Source organism: Porites lutea, chromosome 4, assembly GCF_958299795.1.
Source record: "Porites lutea chromosome 4, jaPorLute2.1, whole genome shotgun sequence".
In the NCBI taxonomy this organism is placed as follows: domain Eukaryota; kingdom Metazoa; phylum Cnidaria; class Anthozoa; order Scleractinia; family Poritidae; genus Porites; species Porites lutea.
In genome coordinates this window covers 48,044,853-48,071,641 of record NC_133204.1, presented here as the reverse complement: position 1 = coordinate 48,071,641, position 26,789 = coordinate 48,044,853, and the positions used below count along the sequence as shown (strand labels likewise).

General features: G+C 39.3%; 1 protein-coding gene across 1 annotated transcript in view; it reads right to left on the bottom strand.

The window, feature by feature from the left end:
- LOC140934792 (uncharacterized) overlaps positions 1 to 23,876 on the bottom strand; it is a 37,596-nt gene extending 13,720 nt beyond the window's left edge. Inside the window, exons 1-15 of the mRNA XM_073384358.1 lie at positions 23,740 to 23,876; positions 21,778 to 21,911; positions 20,947 to 21,024; positions 20,253 to 20,340; positions 19,891 to 19,991; positions 19,286 to 19,388; positions 18,255 to 18,378; positions 17,729 to 17,787; positions 17,483 to 17,595; positions 16,876 to 16,949; positions 14,895 to 14,993; positions 12,641 to 12,755; positions 11,971 to 12,078; positions 8,602 to 8,653; positions 3,027 to 3,124 (exon numbers count right to left, since the gene is read on the bottom strand). Of these exons, the coding sequence (XP_073240459.1) occupies positions 3,027 to 3,124; positions 8,602 to 8,653; positions 11,971 to 12,078; positions 12,641 to 12,755; positions 14,895 to 14,993; positions 16,876 to 16,949; positions 17,483 to 17,595; positions 17,729 to 17,787; positions 18,255 to 18,378; positions 19,286 to 19,388; positions 19,891 to 19,991; positions 20,253 to 20,340; positions 20,947 to 21,024; positions 21,778 to 21,911; positions 23,740 to 23,770 (1,377 nt within the window). The 5' untranslated portion in view covers positions 23,771 to 23,876. The remainder of the gene's footprint in view (positions 1 to 3,026; positions 3,125 to 8,601; positions 8,654 to 11,970; positions 12,079 to 12,640; positions 12,756 to 14,894; positions 14,994 to 16,875; positions 16,950 to 17,482; positions 17,596 to 17,728; positions 17,788 to 18,254; positions 18,379 to 19,285; positions 19,389 to 19,890; positions 19,992 to 20,252; positions 20,341 to 20,946; positions 21,025 to 21,777; positions 21,912 to 23,739) is intronic.
- Positions 23,877 to 26,789: the final 2,913 nt, after the last annotated feature.

Genomic DNA, 26,789 nt, shown 5'->3' with positions numbered 1-26,789 from the left:
CCACGGGGCTTTTCAGAGTCAATTTTACATTACAAAATTATAAACCAAGTACATGACAATAAGAATATAACAATGATAAAAGAAGACAAAGGTCAATAAAATTAATTAAATTAATTAAATAAAGCAGTCATTAAGAAGCTTTTGCCTGAGTAAACACTTGAATTCCGTCACGGATGGGCTAAGTTTGAGCGCAGGCTGCAACTCATTCCAGAGAGAGGTTGCTCTATATTGAAAGGTCCTTTGGCCGCTGGCAGTGCGGAAGAGTGGTATGTTCAAAAGTTGAGAATTTCTCGTATTCCTTGTCGAGACGGCGGATCTTCCAACGAGCTTTGATGTCAAATACTCCGGAGCACAACTCGTCATGCACTTAAAAACCAGAACAGCAAAACGAAAATAAAGTTGTTGCCTGATTGGTAGCCAGCGCAAGTCTTTTAGCAAAGGAGTTATGTGATCGAATTTTTTAGCGCCGCTCAAAATACGACAAGCGAAATTCTGTACTGCTTGGAGCTTGTCCAGATTAGTTTGAGTAGTATTGCTCCAAACAGAAGAGCAATAGAATAATTTACTAAAAACTAAGGCATTTATAATAACAATTAGCGCGTGTTTATTGAAAATATGCTTAACGCGGTTAATTTGACCCAAACGTGACATGCATGAGGATACAGTAGAAACAATATGCTCATTATATGTTAAGTTAGAGTCCAGTGTGACACCAAGGTCTCTTGCAGCCTTAACGGGCTCGAGTTCCTTCCCCAATAGAAAAAGCCTAAAGTCGCTAACCTTAGCAGTCATTTGCCGGCTGCCGAATATCACTAGTTTTGTTTTATCTGGGTTGAGTAAAAGCTGATTATCAAAGCACCAATTCCTAATGCTTAACAAGTCCTTGTTCACATGTTCACTTGAGACAGAAAATTGTTTTGTCCTCTGACTCAATCAAGTACATGGTCTTAATTCATTAACCTTGAAAACGATACTTGCAGCACTTAAACAGACAAAATATGGCAAAATTCGTGCTTGAACTCTTGAGGGCATAATTGTCAAGTTCTTGGCATTTCTTGGCCAAATATACCAGGGATATATCAGGGGTAGCTGTATGTGAATGTTAACGCAAAATCTTTGTACAAAAAAATAAACTCTGTCAATTGATGCTAAGGTTCTTATGTTTTGAAGGGCATACCTCCTGGACAGCCTAATACTCGTCATGATTAGTTTGAGGTCTCCATGGCAAATAATTGAGGGTTAACCAGAGACATTGTATTCACATGCTAAATTGAGGGGAGCTTTAAGCCTAGGAAACATGCTCTCTAAATATCTAGATTAAGGTTCTGGCTCCAGCTGGGCTAACAAACGGCAACGTAGAATTAAGTGTTAATTTTCTGCAACCATTCCCTTTGTTCCGTTGAGAATCTTATTGCGAGGTTTAAAGGACACTGAGTTGGCCAAACAATGATTAACGAGCAAGGGAAACAGAAAATGAGCACGAAATGGAATGGTTGCAAAGGTAACTCTTTCAAAAACTCACGCTATTTTATTTAACCGGTCCTTAAGATGAAATATGTTCGTTACTAACCAAGCACTAGGTCAAGATGGCTGCATATTGGCCAAGTAATGTTTGCGTTTTTATGGATCGAGGCCAAGTCGTGGTCAATGAAAAAGCAAAAAAATAACGAGGCCAATATCAGGCTATCTTGATAAAGGATTTATTATAATTATGGCCAAAAGAAAAAGTTTTCCTTGTGGAACCAAAGCAGGAAATTCCGAGCGGGCAAGATGGCTCGGGTAGCCAATCAAAACACAGGATTTGCTTCATCTTGCTCACTCAATAAAGCATTTATTGATCTGTATCAGTACAGTAAAGTACTGAGGTACATGGTGGCTTTTAAAAATATAATATCCTTCTTCTATTTATGAATTCATTCAATACCCTTCGGACGTACGAGGGGGGGGGGGGGGGGGGGGGAGGGGTGTCACCGCCCTCTCGGAGGTTTATTTGAGCTTTTTCCTGTTTTCAGTAGCTATTCGTTCATCCCTCGCTCACATTTTGAGACAAGTTCAGTGACGGTCAGTTACTATGTTTACCAGATATGACGTCAGAAGTTAGCAGATGGTCAAGCCTTTTTTGAGTAAAAATACATGTTTTGTCAACTTCGTTCAGCAGTAAAAGTAAAGCTTGTAAATGAAATGATGCAAAGTGTTTATTTATGTGTTATTTTACGTGTCACGCGCAAAAAATACCATTTATTGAGGTATTAACCTGAATTATAATTCTTGGGTATAATCCAACATGGTGGCTATGATGGCGACCATTGGTGGTGACATCACAGACCTCCAGCAGCGCCACCACCCTAAAACATGCCTCATTTTGTCTTGTTTATCAGCTCAAATCGGGATCGTGACCACTCTTTCGTCAGGTCAGGAGTATCAGCAATTCTGATTTGTCTTGTCGAAAGATTAACAATTGATTGACAAGTTTAGATTTCAAAAAGAAAGATCACTCCTGACTCCTTCTACTGAAAGTAAAGTTGGACTTCGGGCCCTTTTCTACTTGCATGCCACATGATCCAAAGTACACGTAATAAAAACTAGCTAAGACAGATGACCAATATAGGGTAAAAAAAGATTCGCCTTTAACTCATTGCGCACCAAATCGAGTAATAACTGTTGTGACGAGACTCGTTTGTAATTAGATTTAGAACTGATGACATATCTGTAATCATTGTTTTACAACCTTGTTAGACCCTTAACACGTCGTCGTATTTTAGGGCCCGTTTACATGGAGGTGGGAGACCCCAGGTAGGTGAGGTAACCCGCTTTGGTGGGTAACCCGCCTGTCCACATAATCTCTCATTTTAACTTGATCACGTTTACATGATAGGTGGGGTGACCCGCCGCATGTTACTTCACCTATCTGGGGTCCCCCACCCCCATGTAAACAGGCCCTTAATAACAAGATTTTAAGATCGAAGGTTGACATCCCACTGGATGCTGTTTTGAGGTCTATGAAAGTAAACAAACAAAAAGGTTACCTTCACCATTCCATCATGTCTTGACCGTGCGTCTCTTTCGGCTTCCAAAGTCATGATGTAACTCTCGTATTCGGACTTCTGCTTTCGCCACTCTCGTTCTGCAATAATGAATAACAATTTGTCAAAAATAAGCTATATAAATATCATATCCGCATTGTCAGACCTGCAGAAAACAGTACCTAGAGCATCCACTTTCTACAAAGGCTTAATTTGTTCGTATTGTTTTCAACACCACCGTGCAACAGTTGGATCAAAAATGTACCTTATAACAAGTTTTCGTGCTCTATATGCTTAATTTTGAGACTTTTTTTTTCATATTTCAGTCATGGTGCTACTTCCTATCACCCACCTTTGAAGCCAGAATTGAAAAAACGCGCAAAGCTGATAAATTTTGGTTAGGAACTATAACCCAGCGAAAAACAAGACCGACTGGATAGAAATACGTTATGGAAGACCTGCAGTTTGACGCGAAAAACACACATCACGCTGGACAAAATGTGATTATGTTCTTACGGAGTTGGTGGGGAAGAAAAACAACAAGAGCTTTCCACCCCCGCTGCCGCAAAATATCAAATTTAGGCGGCGGCGGTAACCAAGGTTTCCTCTCTAAAGACACCACACAGCACGTGGAAGGAAAACAAATAAAAGGAAGGGAAAAAAAGAATAAATAAATGGGACATTTCACGACATGATAGTGTCACGTCTTTATTCAACATCTAGAGTTTCGGATATAAGCCAACCAAAATAAACTCTCGGGTCTGCTGTATTTAGCTGATTTAACTGAGTCCCTGCCCACTCCCCCATCCCCTTCTCTCTTCTTATTTGACATAATTGTTGTATGTCTTGTGCTTTGCCTGCCTTCTTTGGCAAATATAAAATGAAATAAACTAAAAATAAATATAAACAAGCTAAACAGGTGCAATTTGTTTACCTTTACATGGACTTAAACAAGCTCAACATATGTGGTTTGTTTACTTTGATAAGCAGTTTTGCCCTCAAGGTATTTGCGATATTTAAAGACGCAGAGAGTTGAGAAGGAATGAAACGCACTCATTCCTGATGACTAAAAAAAAAAAAACCGGGAAAGATTTTTTACGAGTACAATTACCTAATATACCGCTGAACCTTAAGCTGGATTGGCCTTGGCCAAGAGCCCATTATGGCTCTTGCCTTGGCCTACAGCGGATGATGGGAAAATTTGTGACCGGTCACGGTACTTCCGTGACTTACGACGCTGGAAACATTCTGTGCTGTTAAAAGACTCAGTGATTTTTGGTAAATTTGCAAGTAGTTAACTATGTTATTTGTATGCCCTGTGTGATTCGCTACCTTTAAAGAGTAAGCGGAGAGGAATTTTGAATTACTTGTAAAGGATTTTACATGCAAAAGCGAATTCTAGCACACTATCGTACCTTTGGCCAATTGTTCAAGAGCTTCTCTCCTTCTAATGGCCTCATTTCTGCTTGCTGCGAGATTGTTCTGACCAGAATTTTCCGCTCTTCGAAGACGAAACGGCGCAGAATTAAATGGTGCCCCTGTCTGTTGTTTTCGTTCCATAAGCGCATTTCTTTGCCCGGTAATTTTACGGCAGACGCGATGCACGCGATTTAGGGAACAGCACACAATATTGAGTTAACCAAGCCGGGCGCATTGAGACAGGTTGCGCGCTTCAGTAGATAAGCTAAGCCGTTAATGGTCTTGAGGTAAGAAATTCATAGTCCAAAAAAATCCGATTCGAGCGTCTCAATTTTAAGATCAAAGGTCCCAATAGGAATTCTTGCTCTGAAATGATTGAGCTTTTGTTTTAAGTAGTGAAATTAACTGTGGGAAGCAATTGTTCTCTCGTTCATAAGTACACATGTTAAATATAAAATACCTAATTGCGAGCAAGAATTCGATCGGACGTACTAGAAACCGGTACTTCCCAATTGGATCAAGGTGTGTTCGTGATTCATATGAGATGATTACAGATAAGGATACTAGTCAGCTTACAGCCAGCTGATTTGCGAGAAAAGCAACTACAGTCCTAATATATGTTTTTCCTAGCAACACAACTTTCAAACATGGAAGCTGCGTGATTCCCTGGGACGACAAAAGATTTCAACTGTTTTTAGCTCAGCGGTGGCTGGTGGACATATTTCCTTTTTGTTATCAGATGTTTTTAAGAGTTTTCATATCTTCCTAAGAATGATACAGAACGCAACAAGGGTTTGTCTATGGTGCTAGCAGCACGCGATACTTCGTATTTGGCTTAGGAGGCGTATTTGGGGATAATTTCTTCTGTGATGATCTTTAATGAAGGTAATGCAAAGTAAGAAGAATCGCTAGTGCGTTGTAAAGATAAGAAATTTTACGCCGCGCTCTCGCGCCAGAAAGACCCCGAGATAGATTAAACATAGGTGGAATTCAAGTTAAGGTGTCATGATTTTTTTAAGAGGTTCTTTTATCGTTAACAGGAGCGTATTTTTTTCTCTTATCAAGAAAAAGATGTTGTTTTTAGTACAAGTCTGTGATTGGCAGCTGTTAGATCTCCCGTTGTGGAATGAAAGCCTTTCAAGAGAAATAAAACAGCAACAAGAAGTTTAAGTACGTTCTTTTTCAAAACGAAAATGTCGCAACCTTTGGCCAAAAGATTTTGGCGTCTTTTCATAGAAATCGAAACCACAGGACACCCACAGATGACGTAACCCAGACATCAACATTACATAGTGCTTGCTATTTTTAACTTTAGGATACGTATTAGTGTCCAAAAGTCAAGAGAGTGTTCACTGCGCTGTTCAGTGGTTTTCTTTTTATATCACGGGAAAGAGGGCGTTACATACTACAGTGACAAGTGTTTACCACATCCTTTCATAAATCAAGCCGGAGAAGACTTCGGTCGAACCGCAATGTGAAAAATAGTACGATGGATTTAAAAAAGGAAATACCTTCGGAAGGAAGGTAACAAATTTTCTGGCGGTTTTGGGCTTAAAACGACAGAACAGTAGAGTAAAGTCCGGAATCTCAAACACTTTTGCCCTGGCAAAAGCTACAATAACTTATACTTGTTTAACCGGCATATGTTTTTGAAGAAAGGGAAAAATGCCAACTGCGATATGAAATACCCAATCCGCGCTTACTTAGAAATAAGGAAAATTGAATCATTCAGTTGAAGTCACAGACCATCCGAGAATACAAATCGTGAAAGCAGCTTCTTATCGATGATGAACATTCTAAATGTTCCGGCTTTACAGTTCTGAACGGGGAGATGGAGATTATAAGTGATACATATGTAACTAAAGGTGATGTGGAAGATTTTGGTATTGTTGAAAACGAGGGGTTCAAGGGTTATTCAAATGTCCAGCTTTGTAAAATTAGATTTGTATCTTCGTCATCCTACTGGAAAATCCTCCTCGTGGCATGAAAAGAAATATTGGTATGAAAGTTATTGAGCCAGTCCATTGTAAGAAATATGCCACGCACGTAAACCGACCAAGAATTTCAGGTATTTTGTTAATCCTAAGGACGAATTCTATGGAAGCTGATTTTCTCAAACTTAAGAGGGTCATTAAGCAGATGTCAAAACTATCATGAAAGATCACTTATAAGTTGGCTCCTTTTTAACTGTCATTTAAGATTAACAAGTTAATAGATCATCACAGTAGCCACTTGGATAGCGACGCAACACCAACAATCAAGCTTGGCCTTTTATTTATGGTCAATGAAATATGCCGTTTATCACAAAGACGGCACTGATTTCTTCCTCACAATGGCTTATAAACCAAAGTCTTTCTTTCTCCCCGTGGTTTTTTAAATGAGAAGGAGGGTATGTATTGCCTGTTTCTGGATTTAATAGTAACGCAATATTATCCAATGCTTAGAGGTTGATCGGGTAAAATTAGCGCGCGCTCAGCCTGATATATGGTTGGGTTGTACACGTATACACTAACTGCGCCCACAGTCATCTTTTTCTGCGGAAAGTATCAAAGCAATACTCCTATCGTGTAAGAATTTCACAGCATAACAGTGGAGGACAATCGGGGGGGGGGGGGGGGGGGGGGGGGGCTACTCCCATACATTACCTATACGGGTATGTGCCGCCCAACGGGGTCGTGATTTTGAAGCTCCTGATTTAGAACGGGGTATCCATTTCAGAGGCGTTTTCTAGAACGGGGTATAAAAAATTGTGTATCACGGCTTTATCTTCTGCTTAAAATTGTTGCTTATTATGAAGAAGCATTTGATGTATAAGTCGAACAAATAAAGAAATATCTCTTTTAAAAAAACAGGGCTATTTCAATTTACAAACTTTCTAGAACGGAGTATAAAAAATTGGCCCATTTCTAGAACGGGGTGTCAGTTTTAGGGCGAATTCTAGAACGGGGTATAAAAAATTGGCCCATTTCTAGAACGGGGTATCAATTTTAGAGGAATTTTTTTTTAGAACGGGGTGCCAATTTGGAGTCCCGGGCGGCACATACCCACCCAAAAAATACCCAAGTGCCCCCCCCCCCCCCCCCGAAGGACAATATCCTTAAGATCATCGCTGAAGGCGATTGATAGGTTATAGACAACAAACTGAAGAATTTGTTGCAGCAACTGACTGCAGATGAAGGACAAAGTACTATGGGTAGATTCATTTCCAGCTCAGGCGTACAGCCGTCGCATTTGCGGGCGAAAATGAAGGCCAAAGCAGGGGCAAAACGTGTATGTTGCAAATGAGTCCACGCTAGTAGATCACAATCTAAGGCTCCATCACTTACGGAGATTCAAAAACAGCGTCTCCTGCACATATAGTTGTATTGCAATACAGCACTTAACATACAAAGTGGGACTTAAGAGCTTTCTAGCTCTTTCTCGGAGGCACAAAATTAAGGTTATGATTGTAATAAAGAATAATTGCACTTCACTTTTCGTTACTTGATCCATAATCCCCCCTTTTTGCATAATAATTCAAAAACCTTTGCAATGGCTTGTTTAGTGCCAAGCACTTTACATGATAGGCGAGTGTGACCCAAACAGCGGGGGTTTCCGCTAAAAATACATATGCGAATGTTATCATCAGGTAAGGTAATACGATCACGCGTGGAGATATAAACAAGGACCTGAGGTCTGGTGAAGCTGCTGAAACATTTTGTTCAAAACTTCTGTTGTGTTTATTTAAAACTACCCTGTACACAAAGGCTCGCGGCGTGTGTTCTAAAGCATGTTTGCATTGAAAATGATCTAGATCTATTCTTTTTTCCCTTGTTTTTCCTTTTTTTTATGCGCGGACAGCCTAAATTGCAATTTAGGACTGAATAGAAATGAAAGGAAACCCCTTTTGTTGGTTTGTGAATAGCTCTAAGCTCCGTATCCGCCGAAACCGCAAAACACTAAAATCTGATTAACAAATAAAGCATTATCAACCTCTGTTCAAAGACGTGATCAGGCGTTCCACAGATGAAAATAGCAGAAGTTACTCAACCGGTGAAATAAATATTCAATTTCATTTTTCATTGATTTCGAAATTAGAAAACTGTGCTACCTGTATTCTTCCACAAACCTCAAAGTGCATGATAAGTACACATAGATAGCAGATTCACCACTGACTAACCTCTTCCTTCTAATGTTTCACTGAGCTGCTTGGCCATTTTCTCGAAGTCGATCTGTAAGGAAAACACACGATGCAGTTGCACAAACACATTATTGTAAAACAGCGGATTCCCAATGTTGTTATTTCGCGCAGTGGCGAAAGCTTGTTTGGAGCTCAGCAACAAAACGATACCACAAGTTCCTTACTGATAATGTAAGCCACTTGTCTTAAATGTTCGACTGTCAAGTTTGTTTGCAATACTCAATACCGGGTTCTGCGCTCACAGTTCAGATGTTTGATAAATATGAAACATATTTTGGTAAACATGGCTGCAAATGACAGAAACGTTGATTAGTCCTTTCTTATTGCCGAGCTACCTTTTAACGCAAAAAGCGATAGTCAAAGTTACCGCTTACATGCAAACGATTCGTCAGGGAGTAGCGAATCTCGGTCAATCGTCCCGCTCCTCAGTGACGAGCAGTCATACATTCTCACATTCTCACATTCTTGCTTCTTCCGCTTATAGAAACATGGACAAAAACGGTGATTTGATCTGTTGAAAACACATTCCAGCAGCGACTCGTCACCTGAAAGTGTCGATCCTTCAAAACATTGGAGACGAGAGACAACGAACACCGCACTTAATAAAGTGAATGATTACCTTAATTTAACAAATGAATAAATTTTGACTAGCTGACACTCAAATAACGCTAACAAAACCTCATTGGCAAATTGCTTCTGCATAACAAATAAGCAAATTATTCTTTTGGTGTATTTTGACTGCCTTTGCATGGGAGAAAAAAAAATTCCGGACAGTTTACAAAATTACCTCAGGCAAACCTGGAAACCGGAGTTAAAATCCTAATTCTAGATGCAACAATTCCGACTTCATTTAATTTCAAGAACGTATTTTTCTAGGATTTTAACAGGGCCACAACTGAAGAGTTCATCCAAAATGCCATGATATAACTAAGGATATTTTCACAACAGTAAAACTTTCCACTCTGAAAGCACGGAAAAATACTAAGTTCTAGGGTCTTCAGTTTAACTTACGTTTAAGCATCGTTCGGCCAATCTAGTTTAATAGAACGGTTTTGCCTTAAAATCCTCTCCCGGACAGAAATATCTAGTTTTGAGACATCAGGCCCCCTTTTGCTTGTTTGTTATAGACCCAGACGGTTTTTAAAAGATGAATACCCTAATGCTTCGATTTATTTTATCAGCATTTTTTTAATATATATTTTTGCCCTAAGGCACCTGTATCATTTAATGAATGTCTGCTGACAGTATTAAACAATATCAATATTGATCAGAAATTGAGAAAAGCAAATGTCTTAGTAAGTTGTTTACGAACAACGACAGAGACTCGGCTACAATACTATGTTAGAGTTGGAAGACCTTCGTGGACTACATTTTGAATAGATGAATGCATATTTGTTTCCAGTATTCGAAATATGTAATAAGTGATAGCATTACCCCATCCATCATTTCAGTCATTTCCGTCATGAAAAAAATTACGAGAAAATGACTTAAAAGCTACTTTTCTAAATATTTTTGAATCTAAAGCATCTTAAAATTTATTACATTTCTCGCAAATTTTGGTAAAAATTTAGTTGATTTCACTGATTGCCAACAGCAAGAGATAATGCCTTACTGTTTGTTTAGTCTGAAAGGATACGTAACATTGTACCTTTTGCTGATTGATGATAAAATTTGCAGTTTCTCAGCTGTTTGGGTGGAAGGTCACTCACGGTGAATCTGGGAACACGAGTGTTGCGTAATGACAGAGGCTACGACGACGAGCCATGAGTATATCAATATATACCACAAACATATTGTAATCATTTTTGAACACATTAGAGGCGTGAAATTAAAATTTTAAATTCATAGGTTATCATAAGCATATAAATCAGCTGGAGTTGGTAACATGCCCAGTTCCCGCCAAAAGTGTACAAGGCTCCGTGTGCGATTCGGAGATTAATGCCAACGAATCCTGCTCTGATCATCACTCAGGAATGGTGGTCTGCTTTAATTAAGTAATTTACTGGAACGTGCTCCTTTTATTTGGCAACACTGAAGTTATGAATTTTGTATAAACTTCGCCGGCGCGGCATTAGCCATAGTTGTATCAGTGTTTGCGGACTGGTTGCGAGAGCGGGTTGCTGAGTAGATGTACCCTAGGCCTTGTCCACATCTTAACCTGTAAGATTCCTCGGGCCCAGTTTTTAACGCAAATTCCAAACTAACAAGTATATAAATTATTTTTGCCTTAATATGCCGCGCAGCCAAAGATATACAGGTTTTTCATGACTCCTAAAACTTTTTAAGCAGAACTTATATCCTCTAGTTACATATCCCAGATGGAATATTCAGATGCAGTAACAAATTTCGATTTATATCGCACAAATTTTATACAAATATGTGCTCGTAAGAGGTCGGATGCCGACCTGTGTAAAGCTCGACAAGTGATCGGCTTTCTTTCCGTGTTGTAAACCGAACCCGGCTGACGGAAATTAAATCGTCATTTTTTCGGGAAGCAGTCAATTCAGTAACTGGGGAGAATTGAGCCGAGTCGGGCTTGCTCTGCAAAAGAACTGATTGGCAAAATCATGGTGGACACTAATAATTTTGATCGGGAAATCATGATCAGAATTAGTCCAAGGAGCCATGATAAATTGCTAATTTGACAAATTATGTGTCATATATGCCCCCTCACGATGTCGCCAAACAGGCACCCATTCACGATATTTATCAAAATGATATAGTTGGTTTGGGTTTTCCTATTTTGCATTTCAATTTCAGATACACCATATTAATTCAGGCCACTCAGTAGCACACAGTTGCAATGCGTGATTACAGATTTTCCCAGATGTATTGACTTAGCGGCGGCCGCACTCAAACCCATTAGAACGGGGAGGAAGGAGCTTAGCTTCCTACACAAAGAATTCTTTGGTCTTGTTCCTCATGCATAGCCAAACTGAATTTAAGCAGTATAAGACAGCACACAAATTCTAGCTTGCGCGAAAAGCTTATCTGACGTCATAACTAAGGAGCCTGCGAACGGTTTGAAAGGCATTGACGTAATCGTGAACCTCAGGTCAATGATTTGCGGAGGTATTGTCTCTTGTCTGGTTTTTAATTTTATGTTTGTTTTCGACAAGTTTTCATCCTTTAGGACTCTTTTATTGACCTTTAATCATGCGGTACTTTCTTGTGAGCAGGTATCACGAGACGCTATCGCGATAGTTGCCTTGGAAACCAAGCAGTCAAAGATCATGCGCAAGTACTTGAATGGAAATTTTCATCTTTTTCAAACTAGTACTATTACTCCCAAAATTTGTGCGTGAAAATTTACTGCCTTCATTTTCTTTTCTTAAATATCCTACTTACCTCGTTCACATTAACTTGGGCAACGTTATGAATTTTCATTGCTCGCAAACCAAACTTTAAACTACACAGGGTCTCGTTGACATCGCGAAAAGACGGAGAAACACAAACCTAAACAACGGAGGATCAAAGAAGTATTAACTGACAGGAAAAAGCTTTTCAGATTACTGGGTTGATAATGGAGACTCATTGCAGACCGTGGGCGTACCGATCGACGTAAGAGCACGAAGCCCTATCAGGAGGCTCCTGGCTCTATTCCATACTGCTTTAGCCTGCATAAGATACACCGCCGTCTATCATCGTTCATCGCTCATCGCCACGATCCATGATAGGCGGCTGCATTAGCAGAGCCTACATCAGCAATGGCCATGAAAAATTTAATGCAATTTAAACAAATGTATTTGAAAAAATCCCCGACAGAATGGGGGCAGCTTAACGGCCACTGGGTTACAACAAAGGTTTTCACGCTTCCTTTTAAATGATTAGGACTTTAATACCTTCTCAACGATTTTAAAAACAAATTGAAAGTTCGTCTCCACAAAGGTTGATTATCAAGAATATTTGTTTCTTTTTAGTAAAATCTTTTCTACACCAAACCCCGAAGTCGAACCAGAACATTCTATAACTAGTTCAGTGAAGGGTCACTATTTGCAAAATAATACTTTTTACTTACAATTAAGCTGGTTTTGGAGTTTCCATCCAGTCCGTCCTGCAGTAACCTTGTCAACACTGAATTTCTGTATGGAATATGACGTCTGGTTCCTTCTGCGAGAGCCTGAATCACATTCCTAAAAAGATTAAATCTGTCATCTCCAATGGCTCAGACACTAAGCAAAATATTTGTAACTTGTTTTTGCTATAACGTCTGTTGGAATTCTGCTAAACAAGGAATGATAATTCATGGTAATAAAACATGTTTTGGATTTTTTGCATTTTCCAATAGATCAATATTATAATTAAGATTCTCCATCATGGTTCGAACACTGTGACCAACAAAAGCGTCCGCCTTCCTTTGTGTATCACTCTAAACACTGCAGGAGACATTAGCAAAATGCTGTCGAACGCATGCCGGCTACAACCCTCCCCCCAGGCCCCACCTAACCTTTTACCTACCTGTGCGGTATGTTAAAAATGCATTGAAACGGCTGGAGTTGCATTTTGTATGGGGAATTAGACATTAGAATTCTGATAGTACTTTAACGAGCAACTGAACCACCCATTGAACAAAAAAAAAACAAAAAGCGACCAGTTAGCATCAGGGACGAGCCCAAACCTTGGGCCACTCTGTGCTCCTTTAGGCTCCCGGCAGTAGCTGGCCTTTGCAATAATCGGGAGTGTTTTACCCCGCTCCGCTCATCGATATCATTGTCAGTAGCTTTCTTTCTCTTCTCCCACCGTCATACAGGGGAACCTCCACACAACGAAGGGCCAAGGGACTGGAAAAAATTGTTTGCTCTATTATATGGCGGTTTTGTTATGTGGAGGTTCTTTTTTAGTACTATTACTGGGGTAAAGAATAGTTCGTTATATAGGTTCCACTGTACCGAGTTCCCCGCGTAGCAACAGCCGACGCTTTTGTATTGATTTTAGACAAGAGATAATCTCTGGTTCTAGAAAAATGACTCACTGACACTCAAATTCTATGGCGCTTTTGGCACTAGGTTGAGTCAAATTCATTTACCGCAAAACATAGTGTAAATCGCGTGAAGACGAACGTTTAGGTTTCTTAAGTCGACTCCAAGTGGTCAGTTGAAGAGTGTGGAAATTGTTCGGACGTATTCATTTGACTAAATACGCGATATGGGTCACACGCTTGCTTGCTTGATCAGACATGTAAGTAAACAAGATAATTTGTAGTTTTTACTTAGTTTAAGCAGATATAAATCCTAGACATAACATTTCTTAATAAGGTTCCGGCTGGGAAAATTCCATGGGAATATGGATTTAAGTTAGGCAATAGTGTGCGTATTCAGACAACTCTTCACAGCTTTTTACGCATTTCCAATATATATAATGCGGCTCCTGATGTTTCTCAATTATGTGCTGTGACGCGAGCACTAAAGCCATTGACTCCTGTCGTTTAAATTAGCGGCTGAATTGCTGAATCCTTTAACCCTAATATCGAGGAATAAATTCTCCACTCTGCTCGTCATACCCCGTTGAATAATACGGGTGAGGAGCCTTTACAATACATTTTAACTGATTTACAAGATCTCTTTCTGTACTATAACGAGCTATCTGGTTGATTGAGCAAGGAGAAATTAAATATTGGTCACAGCCGTGAGCCACAGATAGTTGCTCCCAGTCCTCTCGGCCGCAGTTGCAATACTTAGTTTAATGAACGCGCGGCATCAAATACAAACTGCATGAAAAATCTGTTTAGATGTGTTACTGAGCGGTTTATAAGAGCATATTGCTGTTGCATAAAATTGACCATATTAAGTCAGTTTTCATCATACCCTTAATTTCAGTTCTGTAAAATACTCCCACACTATCTGAAGACCTCATAGATCTAAGTATGCCACTTAAAGACGCAGTATGACTGGCAATCAAAAGTGAAAGTTCTTCGCGGCGGGTATTACTGATTTTTTTTTTTCTAAGCCGTTTGCTGCGGTTTGTTTTGGAAGTATTTCTTTTAAAATAAAATACGATGCAATTTCCCTGCGAAACACCTCAGTTTGGCCATTACTACCAGCATCTGCCTAGTTCTATTAAGGCTTCTGGCGAAATTAATGAATTTTGCTACTTTGCTGTAGAATTAAATTTCTATTATGAGCTAGTTGTGCTAACAATGTGCTAGAAGCTAATTCTGTCAACACAATTTCAAAAAACACAAAAAGTTAATACAATTAATTACATTATAGTTTCCAAACTCTAAAAATTAGGGTTAGTCATAAAAAAGTGCCTATAATTTTTCACTTACTAACCCCAGCTCCAGAAGAGATGAATTGATGCTCTGAGCCTCTTGAAGTCGTTCTCCTGCTGCCTTTGTTTTCTTCACTCTTTCACTTCCCGCCAGATCACAGCTACAAACAGGCGATAGTAGCAATCAGCTGACGAGATTTTAAGGCTGTAATCTTCCTATCAAGTTGATACGAACGTGTATAATCCAGTTATCGCGAGTCTCAATGTCTCGGAATATTTATAGTTGAGATATTTCTCGATCGTTGATGATGAAATCAACGCCTTCAATTCAGCTGAGGGATCGGATGGATATTAGTGAAATGCAACAAAATAGTAATATCAACCAACGTTCTGACGTTAAAGGAACTTCCTGTTGTTGATTTAGTAGTATTTTGTCTGATACACTGACACATTTTTGGGTGAGGAACTGGGTGAGGCTCAACCATTACGAGTATAAAAAACTTTTGATCAGTGAGATAAAATATGAATGTAAATATCACTCACAGTTTTGGCACCAAAACATGTGTTGATATTTTGTCTAAAGATGAAATTATGTGCAGTACCATAAAGGAGAAAAAAGGAAAAGCAGGGTTTATAGATCCTAGTCATGGACCATGGGGTTAAAATCTCATTTTCTCTCAAATTTCAATCTTAAAACGCCTTATATAACGGTCTTTATTTGGATAATTGTCAAATATATTTCAACCTTCACATGCGGCTAAAGCCTTAAATTCAAGGAAAATTCGAAGTGTCAGTTTCCTAACTGGTTAGAAACATTCGAAATGTACTATTGGAGAGATTTCAATCTCAATCATTGGTTTCTAAGGCCTAGGTGTTTTAGAGTTATCTGAAATGTTCGTTTTTTTTTTGCAAATTTGTGGCTAGGATAATCCTAAAATTTATTTTGTGCAACTTAAAACCGAACAATAGGTATATTATCAATAATAATAATATATGACAGTACTCTGATCTACCGGATGAGCGGAGAGGTTTCAGCTGATAATTAATGGGTGTAAAAGGGCAAATAAAACGGGCCCAGCATGGCCGTGTGGTCATCGCCTCACGGACACGCAATGCGTTGTCCCATGTTCGAGTCCCCCTCTATTTTACCCACGTTTTGTTTTATTTGGGCTTTTTTGTTTGTGCTTATGTAAGGGGGAGCTGCCTGTAAACTACAGTCTCAGTCAACGAGATACTTTTGTGTCTCTTTGTCCCCTCATTGTTGGTGAACAAGGTTTGGTGACTGAACCGCGATAAACAACTTCGAGAAGGTCAAGGGGAGCACGAAAAGGAAAAAAAAAGCGTTTGGTCTTTGCCCCAACTATTTTTGTCTGAGACTGTAGCTAGAGAAGTAACCTCTTCCGCAGGCAACTCCCTTTTTTTTAACGGTCACACTGACCCTGAGGAGTCTGAGAACGCGGGAAAAAGCAAAAGGGAGGGGTGGAGCTGCCATCACTGTCAGTCCCAGTTCTCTCCCCATTCTCCCACCCGTTCTCTCACGAGGTACAGATTCTCTCCGCACCTCCCCTCTTCCCAATTGTTTTATAAATCCTGGAAAAACCGATTCATTTTTCAAGCAGAATGCTTTTTCCTTTTTATGCTGAAATGTTATCATAGCAATCTTATCTGTTATTGTTTGAAAGCAGCAAGACAACATGCTCTGACTAAGAGGCGATGATTCCGGGATCTTGGAAACTTTCTCTTTCCCAACTTCCTCGACTGGTATATTAGTAACGTAAGGAAGTGCTACCTTTTAAAGATCTTTAAAATTCTTGGAATAAAAGTGAAGGCAATATTGATAAGTTGAAACGCGATAAGTATCAGTGAATAGTGAATACATCGGAAGCTGTTGGCATTAATTAATGAATTGGTGTTGATTAATTGATGATGGGGCTTGCTCATCAATATAGAGGCGCAACACTAGGACTCCATATATGGCTTTCAGATCCAAGACAAGATTAAGCATCGATGTATATAAGTCATATAACTGTAAAAAGCACGTACACATAAAGCTTCCCCCTGACGGCCGCCAGACCACGAGTCTTAGATGTAATTCTCCGCAATAATTCTTCATCTTCCTAAAGATAATATAAAAAATAGAAATAAAAATAAAATAAATATAAAGGTTAGAAAATAAAGGAAAGAAAAGAAAAAGAGGAACTTTTCAAGATTTACTTGTGAAATAAGATTTTTGATTTGCCTCGTTTTCGACAGCTGGGTTACGGTTACTCGAGTTTTAAAGCATTCTTACTATTAAAAATGCATTTTTTCGTTAAATTCCCCTCGACATATCATTACAAAGGTTAGCCTTTCAGTAACGGGCCTTCTCTTCTTTCCATAAAATATTCTGCAGTCCGTGAACAGGCAAAACCGTTTTCGAGTTGCTCCAAGCCCCTTGTGCGAAGTCTCTGAGTGGAAGCAACGTTCAGTTGTTATGCAAGTAACTCTGACAGGCTCTACATTGGCCTTATAACTCTTGCCAGAGAGGGTTTTGAAAACTCAGAAATGACCTTTTTTTGTTCCAAAATTGCGTGCTAAAAGAGCCTTGTTGTATGCACTGCGGTCCCTCTTCTTTGAGTCACAAAAACGATCTATTAATAATATAACTTACATCATAGTGGTAAGAACTGAGTGCGTCCAGGGAGCCACTATCGCTTGAAGCGTCAGCGTCTGAATTGCCTGACATGTAGTAAGACTCATAACTACTCAAAGAATCTGTTATGCCTGGAGAAAAAAAAAGCGTCTTATGAAACAGCGCATGTGGAGACCGAACACCCAATCTTTCAAAACAAACAAGCCCCGATACGAACAAAACTTTAGAAAAGAAAAGAACAGAATTACAAAATATCTCACAGACCTCCATAGCGGCGAGGGACACTGAGTCTCTCAATCTTGAGTAAGCACACGGCATGGGATCTGAAATAAGGAAAAATCCCGTCCAGTTAGCTTACCAATAGCACGCCAGAGCACCAAGCAACACCCCTCCCCCCCGAGCGCTCTTTTGTTCTTTGCATTTTCTTATTCGTTACAAGAGTCACTACTACAAGATTAAAACCCAATAACAGTGAATTGTGCCGGCAAATATGGCTTATATTCACTTGTTGGAAGCCGTAAGAGAATAATCTCCGATCAATAAAACTAGGAAAACTACGAGTGCACTTTTTAAACTATCTGAGAACTATCAAAAGCTTTTACCACTACTAGATGAGTTCTTATATCCGTTATTCAAGTGCTGAAGCTGGAAAAAAAAGAAAGAAAGAAAGAAAAACCCACGAGCAGTGTATGTAAGCTTTTTATTCTAGGAGTGGTGAAAAAATTTTTAATGGTCGAATGTTATCATCCAATTACTGAGACACCGTTTTTTCTTTATTTTTCACACCAACCTGCTAGACTGCCTGTTCATTTTCGTTTCAGCCACGGCCAGTCTCCTTTTGCCAGACTTCAGCAACCTTACAATCTCCTCTGGACTCTTTACAGAATATTCTGATAGGTTTTCCACGTAAACACCTAATAGAGAAAAATAATAATTGGGCTTTATTAAAGTAAAACCCAAAAACCCTTAAGGTGGGAGCTAAGGGAGGGTGGCAAATATATAGGAAACAGCAGTTCGAGCGCTAAAATGGAATAATGCGTTTATGTTGCCACACTTCGATTCTTGATACATTATTTCCTACAACGGGTCGACCCTTGATTTTATACTGTGAAAACCGTTGTTTATCTTTCACAAAAAAAAAAATAATAATAACAAAAATAACAAAACAAAACGAAAACAAAATCTGGCGGTTGACCAGAAGATAGCGTGCCTCCTTTTAATCAATGTAAAACTGAAAAGCCGTTTTATTAAAGGAGCGTAAACAGATTCTATGTATTACCTTGTGCCAAAATAAGTTAGGAAGCTCTAAGAGTGAGTTGTTCTATTATGAGAGTTAATTGGAAATACTCAAATCCAAACTAATACTCTGATAAATTACCAGCGAAAATGACTGAACGGATATCCTACTAAATAATAACAAGTGGGAACTTAAAATGGCGGGAAAATGCTTTCGAACAGGAGGCAGCAATAAATTACATTCCTGGACGAAAAGAAGCGGGAAACTATCAAAGCGTAACAATGCAAATCACAACAAATCAATTGCCCTATTTTCGTTAACTAATCAACAGAGGCGAGGGGGAGGGGGGGGGGGATTGGGTGGCATTCACTATACGAGAAAATTACACTTAGAGGGGGAGGTCCGAAAAAGACACTTACAGCCTAAGGATTAGCTTGCAACCAGGCTCTCGTGTCGGATTTTGGGCTAGATTTCGCTTTGCCAATTCGCCCCAGTTACCGCCAAGTGGGGGAATCAGAAGAGAGAAGGGAGCCTGTTGGCGCGCTAAAAGAGAACAAGTTATTCCAATTCATAATCTCATCCACCTTTCTTTGGATGTTCTCTTAAGAACACTTCTGTTCCTGATTTTTCAGATGCCAGGAGATCGTAAACACGTTCCTGGTAAATCTGTAAGTATGAGCAAGTCACCTGCAAGAATGAAGATTGTAGTCACATACACCAGCATAAGCACAATGTACCTGGGGTTTACACTAGCTGACATACACTCGAAGGAACGGAAACGGAATTGAAGATCCTAACAATTAAGGAGTCCCACACTGGACGAAGAACCTATTGGGGAGATTAGAGGGCGGATTGTAATCTTTTGAATTGATCGTGCGTTTTTTTTTTCTTTGTTTTACTTAACCAAGTTCCTTAGTATATACTCTGTAGGGGACTAAAACTGATTTCCACGCAGAAAACATAGCTTAATTACAGATTCTCTTCGGAATAGCTTCCACGTCTTGGCAGACGGAATTTTGGATGCCACTGCGTTTTAAGCAAGTTTCCCAAGGCTCAGCCGAATCAAATACACGGCTAAGGCTTTATCCCCTCTTTTTAGCATACAACGAATAAAACGGCTGTTTTAGAACGACGTGATCTTTTTCTATACCTCCAAGTAGGTTTAAAAACAGACGCAGTTTATACTTACCGCATATGAATGAGCGGCGTCCTTGCCGATGAGCGCAAAGATATGGGACACCACACTAGTCGTCAACCCGTCTGCAGATGCCATCAGAGTGTGAGTTTTACCTGTAATTTTAGATGTAAAAGAATGAGACTATTTTTAAGCCAAGTTGATTTGACTTGTACCAGGAAATCGAAGACAATCATTTTTTAGCTAATCCAGTCAAAGAAATACTTCATATCCTTAGAAGGAGGATCAAGCAAGTAATTCTGTTTTCAAAGCGAGTAATTCTGTTTTCTAAATATACAAAGCGAAACCTTGATCATTTTAATATACAATTTCTGTTTCAAGAACGATAAAGGACAATACGGCTGAATGAATCCTACCTGCCCCAGTCTGTCCGTAAGCCATCAAGATGCTGTTGAGGCCTGTCATAGAGGCCTCAACCAGTGGTTTACCAACCACTTGGTACACCTAACAACACAAGAAGATATATGATAACACAAGAATACCGTTCATTCCGTTCCCGAGGAAAGAGTCTGTAGTTTTGTGGCCGAGAATCTTTTAACAAATATATTTTGTTACATGTCATGTGACCTCAATTGGCCCCTACCAGAGTGCTATGTCGGTTACTACGGACGTTTGAAATTGATTTTAATAAAATATATATAGCCCGCGTAACTAGCGAGTTTTCTCGAGCGCGACTGCATGCTTCATTCGGCCTCGGCATGGGCGCCCAATCAGGCTGAGCGGACTTCTTTGCCGCTCCCTACGCCTGTCAACTTGAAAAAGCACTCCCTCACTCAGATCCTCAGTCCAACACTGAGGCTGCAAAGGTATTACCTGTTACTAAGCACGTTCCCACAAATTCGGTATGACTTCTAATATTATACCATAAACATAAATTTTTCTTTGTTCAAGACATAACCAAAATACTGTTTCCAACGGTTAACGCAAACGAGATTCATTTCTAAAACGCTAAATAAATGCCTGTCCATATGGTTGAATAATAGCTTCAGATAATTAACTTTTTTCGTATAGAAAAAAAAAAAGACAAAAATGATTAGATTGTCCTCTTACCTCTGCATTTGAGGCCTCCGGTGGCAAAACTTGATCAAACTGAAAAATCTTCTCTTTCTTGCCATCCGCAACACGAACCTTAAAATAATAAATTCTTATTTACAAAAAACGAGAACGGGAAATAATTAAGGAGCTTTGACGGATAAAGCCGGGAAATGAGAAATGTTCGACGATTACTAGACTGTGGAAATCTCGTTGGCGATGAGTGAACATATTAATTAACCACCAACTTTTTGTGTATAGCTAGATGGTCAGGAGTTAGATTACCGACAAAATTTGCTTATCTTTTGGGCTGGTATCATAGGTATCATTTAAACAGGCTTGTAGTCAAATATTAGTCATACGTATACACTACACCACTCGGAAAGTATTCAGTGGGATTATTTGCTTTAGACCCGACGGCGACTACGCAGCTTATATTGTATAGTATTAGCCTTACTTTTCTGCAGTCAAAGAACGCTACAATTGCTATGCTAAGTTAGTAAAATAACACTATTTTCTAGGGCTGTGTTTAAAGACTTCGTGTTTTTTTATGATTCGAGTTTACTTTACGTCTGGTTGATTGCTCCATTTAAGTCTGCCATAGTAACTGTAGTGCTTCATACCTTCTGTTATATATGAATTTACTACTGAGACTTGTAATAGCCTCCTTTTTTCTTCAAAGCAGGTGGAATATCACACGTTTTACGCGAGTGAAGACTGCGCAAGCCCTCGCTTCTCGCGGTTGGCGCGCCAACCCCGATTGACTTGAAACAACGATAAAACAAGTAAAAGACTTCTCCGATATCGATTTTACAACACCCATTTGGAATCGTTACACAGTTCACCCACCTGAGTAAGATCAGTAGCTTCAACGCTGACCGCCCCCTTCCGGGTAATGCTTGTGACGTCACCCTGAACTATAGGACGAATTCTGACATAAACCTGGACTCTACTCACTGAAGTGTCCTCGAAAACATCAGCATCTGCAAAAAAAATTCTTTATATCATGTATAATAAGACTTTACTAAGCAAAACAAATTCTTAACTTTCACCAATTGACTACCAAGTAGTGGTAGCTGACTCTAAAGGCCCCCTATAAATTATAAGCAAATCATTTGCAGGAGCCCTGTCATTTGCCATTGTCTTTTAACTTGAAAATTCAAGAGACAAAAAACAAAATAGAAACAACAGCAAAAAACACCGAATGCAATTATCATCATCATCATCATCATCATCATCATCATCATCATCGTTATCATCATTATTATCAACGTCGTCATCTTCATTAAAGCCAACCAACTCACTTTTCCAGTTGGACGGCCCGGTGACTGAGGCCATACACATTAGATCTTTTCCGTGTGTTATCCACAAAGCTTCAAACTACTTCCCAAACAGTTTTAAAATACAGTGATTTGGTGCGGGAAAGCAAAGACCGTAACTAATACTGTTACGTGAAAAAAGAAACAGCTTTGTTTGGCAAACGGGATTTAATTCCAATATTTGTCTTGTTACTTAATTCAGTCCATAAATGTTTTGACCAACAAGCAGACGCTAAAAGATTGAAAGGTTGAAAATACAAACGACTGGTGGCATTAATATCGTCTCTTATCTTTCCACTACTGTATTATTATTTTGACATTTTTCAATTTCCTGTTATTGGAATGATGCGATCGAAAATCCAGACAAAACAATCAACACTTGTAATGCAAAATGCTAACAAGAAAGATTTCGGGGAGTAACAGTCAGGAGTCGAAAAATGAATGAACAAATAGATGAACCCCTTGCGCAGTGAAAGGCAACACTTTAAACCTTCTGTGTCAGACCACGTCATATAGCCAATTATTTTTTTAAAAAGTCCGTTGTGTTTGAGATTTTTTTCACATCTTTATCGTATTTAGCGTGGATTTTACTTAGTTTGCAGGGGCATTCTTTGACTTTTCGCGGAAAGCTTTAGTGAAAATGACGAAAATGGAAACGGCTTCCGTTTCTCTAAAATGTTGTGCACGTGTGGTATTTACGTCCTAGCTTAGTTTGCCAGCAGAACGAAGAGGGCTTTAAACAATGTTTCGGTGACCATTTAAGGAAAACGAGGGTCTTGGACACCTCTTATCACGACCTTACTTTATCTCACTATCCCTTCAAATTCCTCCCCTCCGTGGCCTTTCATACGGTCATCTGCAGGCCGTTTTGATGGTATAAACCTATGCATTCTGTTCCTCAAAAATGTGTAAAAATCGTCCATATAGACTATTAAAACTATCCCTCCCTAGTCAGTCAGAATATCTTGATAACATATAAAAACAATTGACCGCCTTTGAAATGACTAAAATCAGTTCTTAAAAACAGAATCTCTCTTAATCTAGCATGATCTGTAAACAAAATGACAAGCGTGTATTTTTTTCCTGTACTGAAGGATACCGCAAGACGTCAAAGGCCAGCACGTTCTCTGCCAAACTGCGTGAGTTTGAACAAGAACACTGAGAACAAATATTTTTAAAGATTTACTGCTGTAGCCCCTAAAGTCATTACACTGGGGGAAGAGAAACGCGTCAGCTTTGTAACAAAGTATCTGCGAGAGACATTTCGGAATAATCCATTCAGTTTTCATTGCAATATTTGATAAAATATTCTCGTAGCTATGAAAAAAAAAGGAAGAAAAAAGATAAAGATTAAAAAAGAAGAAAAAAACAGTTACATGTCCAACACTTCTTCCCAGCGGGATCTATGCCTTGAGTTGAAATGATACCTTGTGCCGCACTACCGAATAAATCAAGGCGAATACGTTACGAACTGAAAGAAATGAGAACCTACCTTGGGAAATCAAGCTACTGTTTCGCCTCATTGTTCAATCGTTACTTTTACGTAGAGTTCAGTGCAAGTCCAAACAATTTAACGGTGAATCCTAACTGACCTGCCACGTTTCTTATCATGGATGCAAAGAGACAGCGCCACACAGAACCTTTCCTCCAAGCATGTTTCTTTGATTAAAATTATTTCTTCCTGTGCTAATAGGTTAAAAGGCGACCTGTCATACTGAGATGAGGGGTTTGTTAACACCGAGTTTTATCTTACGGTGCGAAGTTGAATTGAAAATTTGTGACAGCCCCAGAAATAAAATATGTTCCTCTCATTGGCTAAAGTCTCGAGGCGCTAACGATTAGGTTTATAATTTACTTCACATTTCAAAGAGGGACCACCAAAGAAACACGTACTGGTTATGCATGACTGATGTCAGATTAACTAAAAAAAGTGGAGTGATAGATAAACGAAAATTCTTTTTTCCTAAGTATAAACGGAAGGTTTTGAATTACTATAAGGATTAACTGACAAATGGCCCTTGGAGAAACATCAAGTCGGATGACTATTTTATGTAAAGAATGCAACTATTAGATTCCATTGATATTTTGCTGATTTGATTACGTAATGTAACTCAGTTCAACAGATGTTATTTCGAGTACGCAAAAAGTCATAGAACAGAAATACCGTAAAATTCCGAAAATAAGTCCCGGGGCTTATAGTTTTCAAAGGCTCTTTTTGAGGGGCTTATTTTTGGAGGGGCTTATATTCAGAGGGGCTTATCTACGGAGGGAAACTTGCGTTTCAAAATTGATGGGGCTAGCCTTATAGTTGGAAGTAAATTTACCGTTTTTGCTTTGTTTTACCTTGTGTTTGCAGGAAATTTGCTAAGTACAAGCCTCCGGGGGACTTATATTTGGAGGGGCGATTTAACGGAGGGTTTTTTGTGTCACCGGTTTGGGGGGCATATACATGGAGGGGCTTATTTGCGGAATTTTACGATATTCAGTTGAATGTGCTCGGCTTCCATTTAATGCGACTATAAAAAAGCTGTTTCAGTAATACACACTGAAGTATCTTTAAGGCAGGAACGGTAAGTAGGGAAAGACGCTTATGGTTTAAGCGAGACTATCCTTTCGCCGTCTGCATACTGCTGGTAGCTCCCCTGTCCCTAATCGAATTCATAGCACATCAAATTAGTATTCTCTACTTGGAACGGCTGAAGCATTCTCAGGAAAAAGAAAGAAGAGAACATGAAGAAAAAATGTCTACGCATGTGCACCGGGAAAATAATCACCTGGCCGACTTCCGGCAAGGGTCAAAATCCCCGCGAAATGTTGTCATGATGAAACAAGTGATGGCAGTTTTCATCGTCAGTGGTAGTAATAGTTGTGGTTTTGTCGCTACTTTGTAGCTGTGATAGATCAAAAATTATTTTGGTCGAAATTTTAAGTCACATGTGCTTTTGTCTAGAAGATAAGGCATCAACACATGCAACAGTCTGTGTCGACAGTGGCTCGATCCATTGGACCGAGATCAGCGGTTGCGAGGGGAAAACATGATAAAGAGGTGGGTAATTTTCACCTTTTATGCTACAAGTCTCATGCAGCTCGGTCCCACAAGAAATTATAAGGCAGCGGAAGAAAAACACCTTAAACACCTTAGAAAGAGCCATAAGTTCTTGGTGCACTTCAGTGGATCTCGGACATGGTAGCCATAGTCTCAGTTGTTCAATTTTAGCTTTATTTAATGATCGTACAAGGCCGTTTTTGATTCAGTTTTGAATTTCCACAAGTTCGAATCGATCGAACATTTCATTTTTAAGTTAAATCCAAAATTATAGCACTTTGTAGCAGCGTTATAGCGTATCCAAGTGGGCCAAAATCCCATACATTCACTGTAGCCGTGTTTGCGCCCCCCTCCCTCCCATCCGAGAAAATTTGGTAATCACGTGACCGAACGAGCTCGAGCGAGCGACCGTCCGTCCGCACCACAGGCATACCAATGTAAAATAACTCAATCAACAGGTATGGCAACCCAAATGCAACTGGAAGGAAATCACATGCCCCCCCCCCGGACTTTTAGAAAGAAAAGACAACAACCAAGTCGTGTCTTTTTCAAAGGAGACGAATTTTGTAGAAAGAAAAACATGGAAATTGCAAGCGGCGGTGAGAAAATGAGAAATACTAGCGGCCAGCAAAGTGAAAATGAGCGGCAGTGAAAAATAAAAGCGAACATGAACACAGGAAACAAAGATTGGGTAAGCACATCGACGACAATTCCTCCATAAAAATAATGTGTAACTAGGAAGTTGTAGAAAACAACGGCAAGGGAAAGATAAAAAAGCCGTGCTGCACGTGCAATTTTTTTTTTGCTTATTAGATCTATTAGTCTTGATACACGCTTTAGTTTTTTTTGTTTACACGTATTATTAACAAGAGCTTCGCTTTTAGCCCTGGCTAAATCAATGGCTAAATCTACATAATAAGCTCAAATCTTTGGATGCTGTTATTAGTCTTTATGTGTTGCATCAAAGGAAAGACATATTTATAAAGCATTGATCATGCGATCTTGGCCATGGATTAAAAAAAAAAAGAAAAGAAAAAATAAACGAGATATTTTACCGGAAACGTAACGGAGACCAAAAAAAAAAGACTTATTTCCACAGGTGAGAACAAAACCAAACACATACTTTAAAGTATCGTTAAGGTGATAACTGAACTGATCTCAAACCAAGAGACACATAGTGTGAACCGCTACGAGACCATTATTTTACCCCACTTTTTATTAGTGTTCTGCTGTTTGACATTTCTGTTGGGCATGGGATATACAGAAGTTAGAAGCTTTAAACGAGCCCAGTACCAGTAATTTTATTTCAAGGTAATACAGCTCTGCTTACAAGCAGTTGATTGAATAGGTTTATTGTTGTTCATTTTGTTAATATTGCCAATTTATAAAACCTGATGCTTATGATGCGCTATGAAACTTATAACGTTAACATGAAGACTACTTGTAAACGACGAGACCACGGCTTCTATATGTCCAACAAACATACCGTGCTTCAG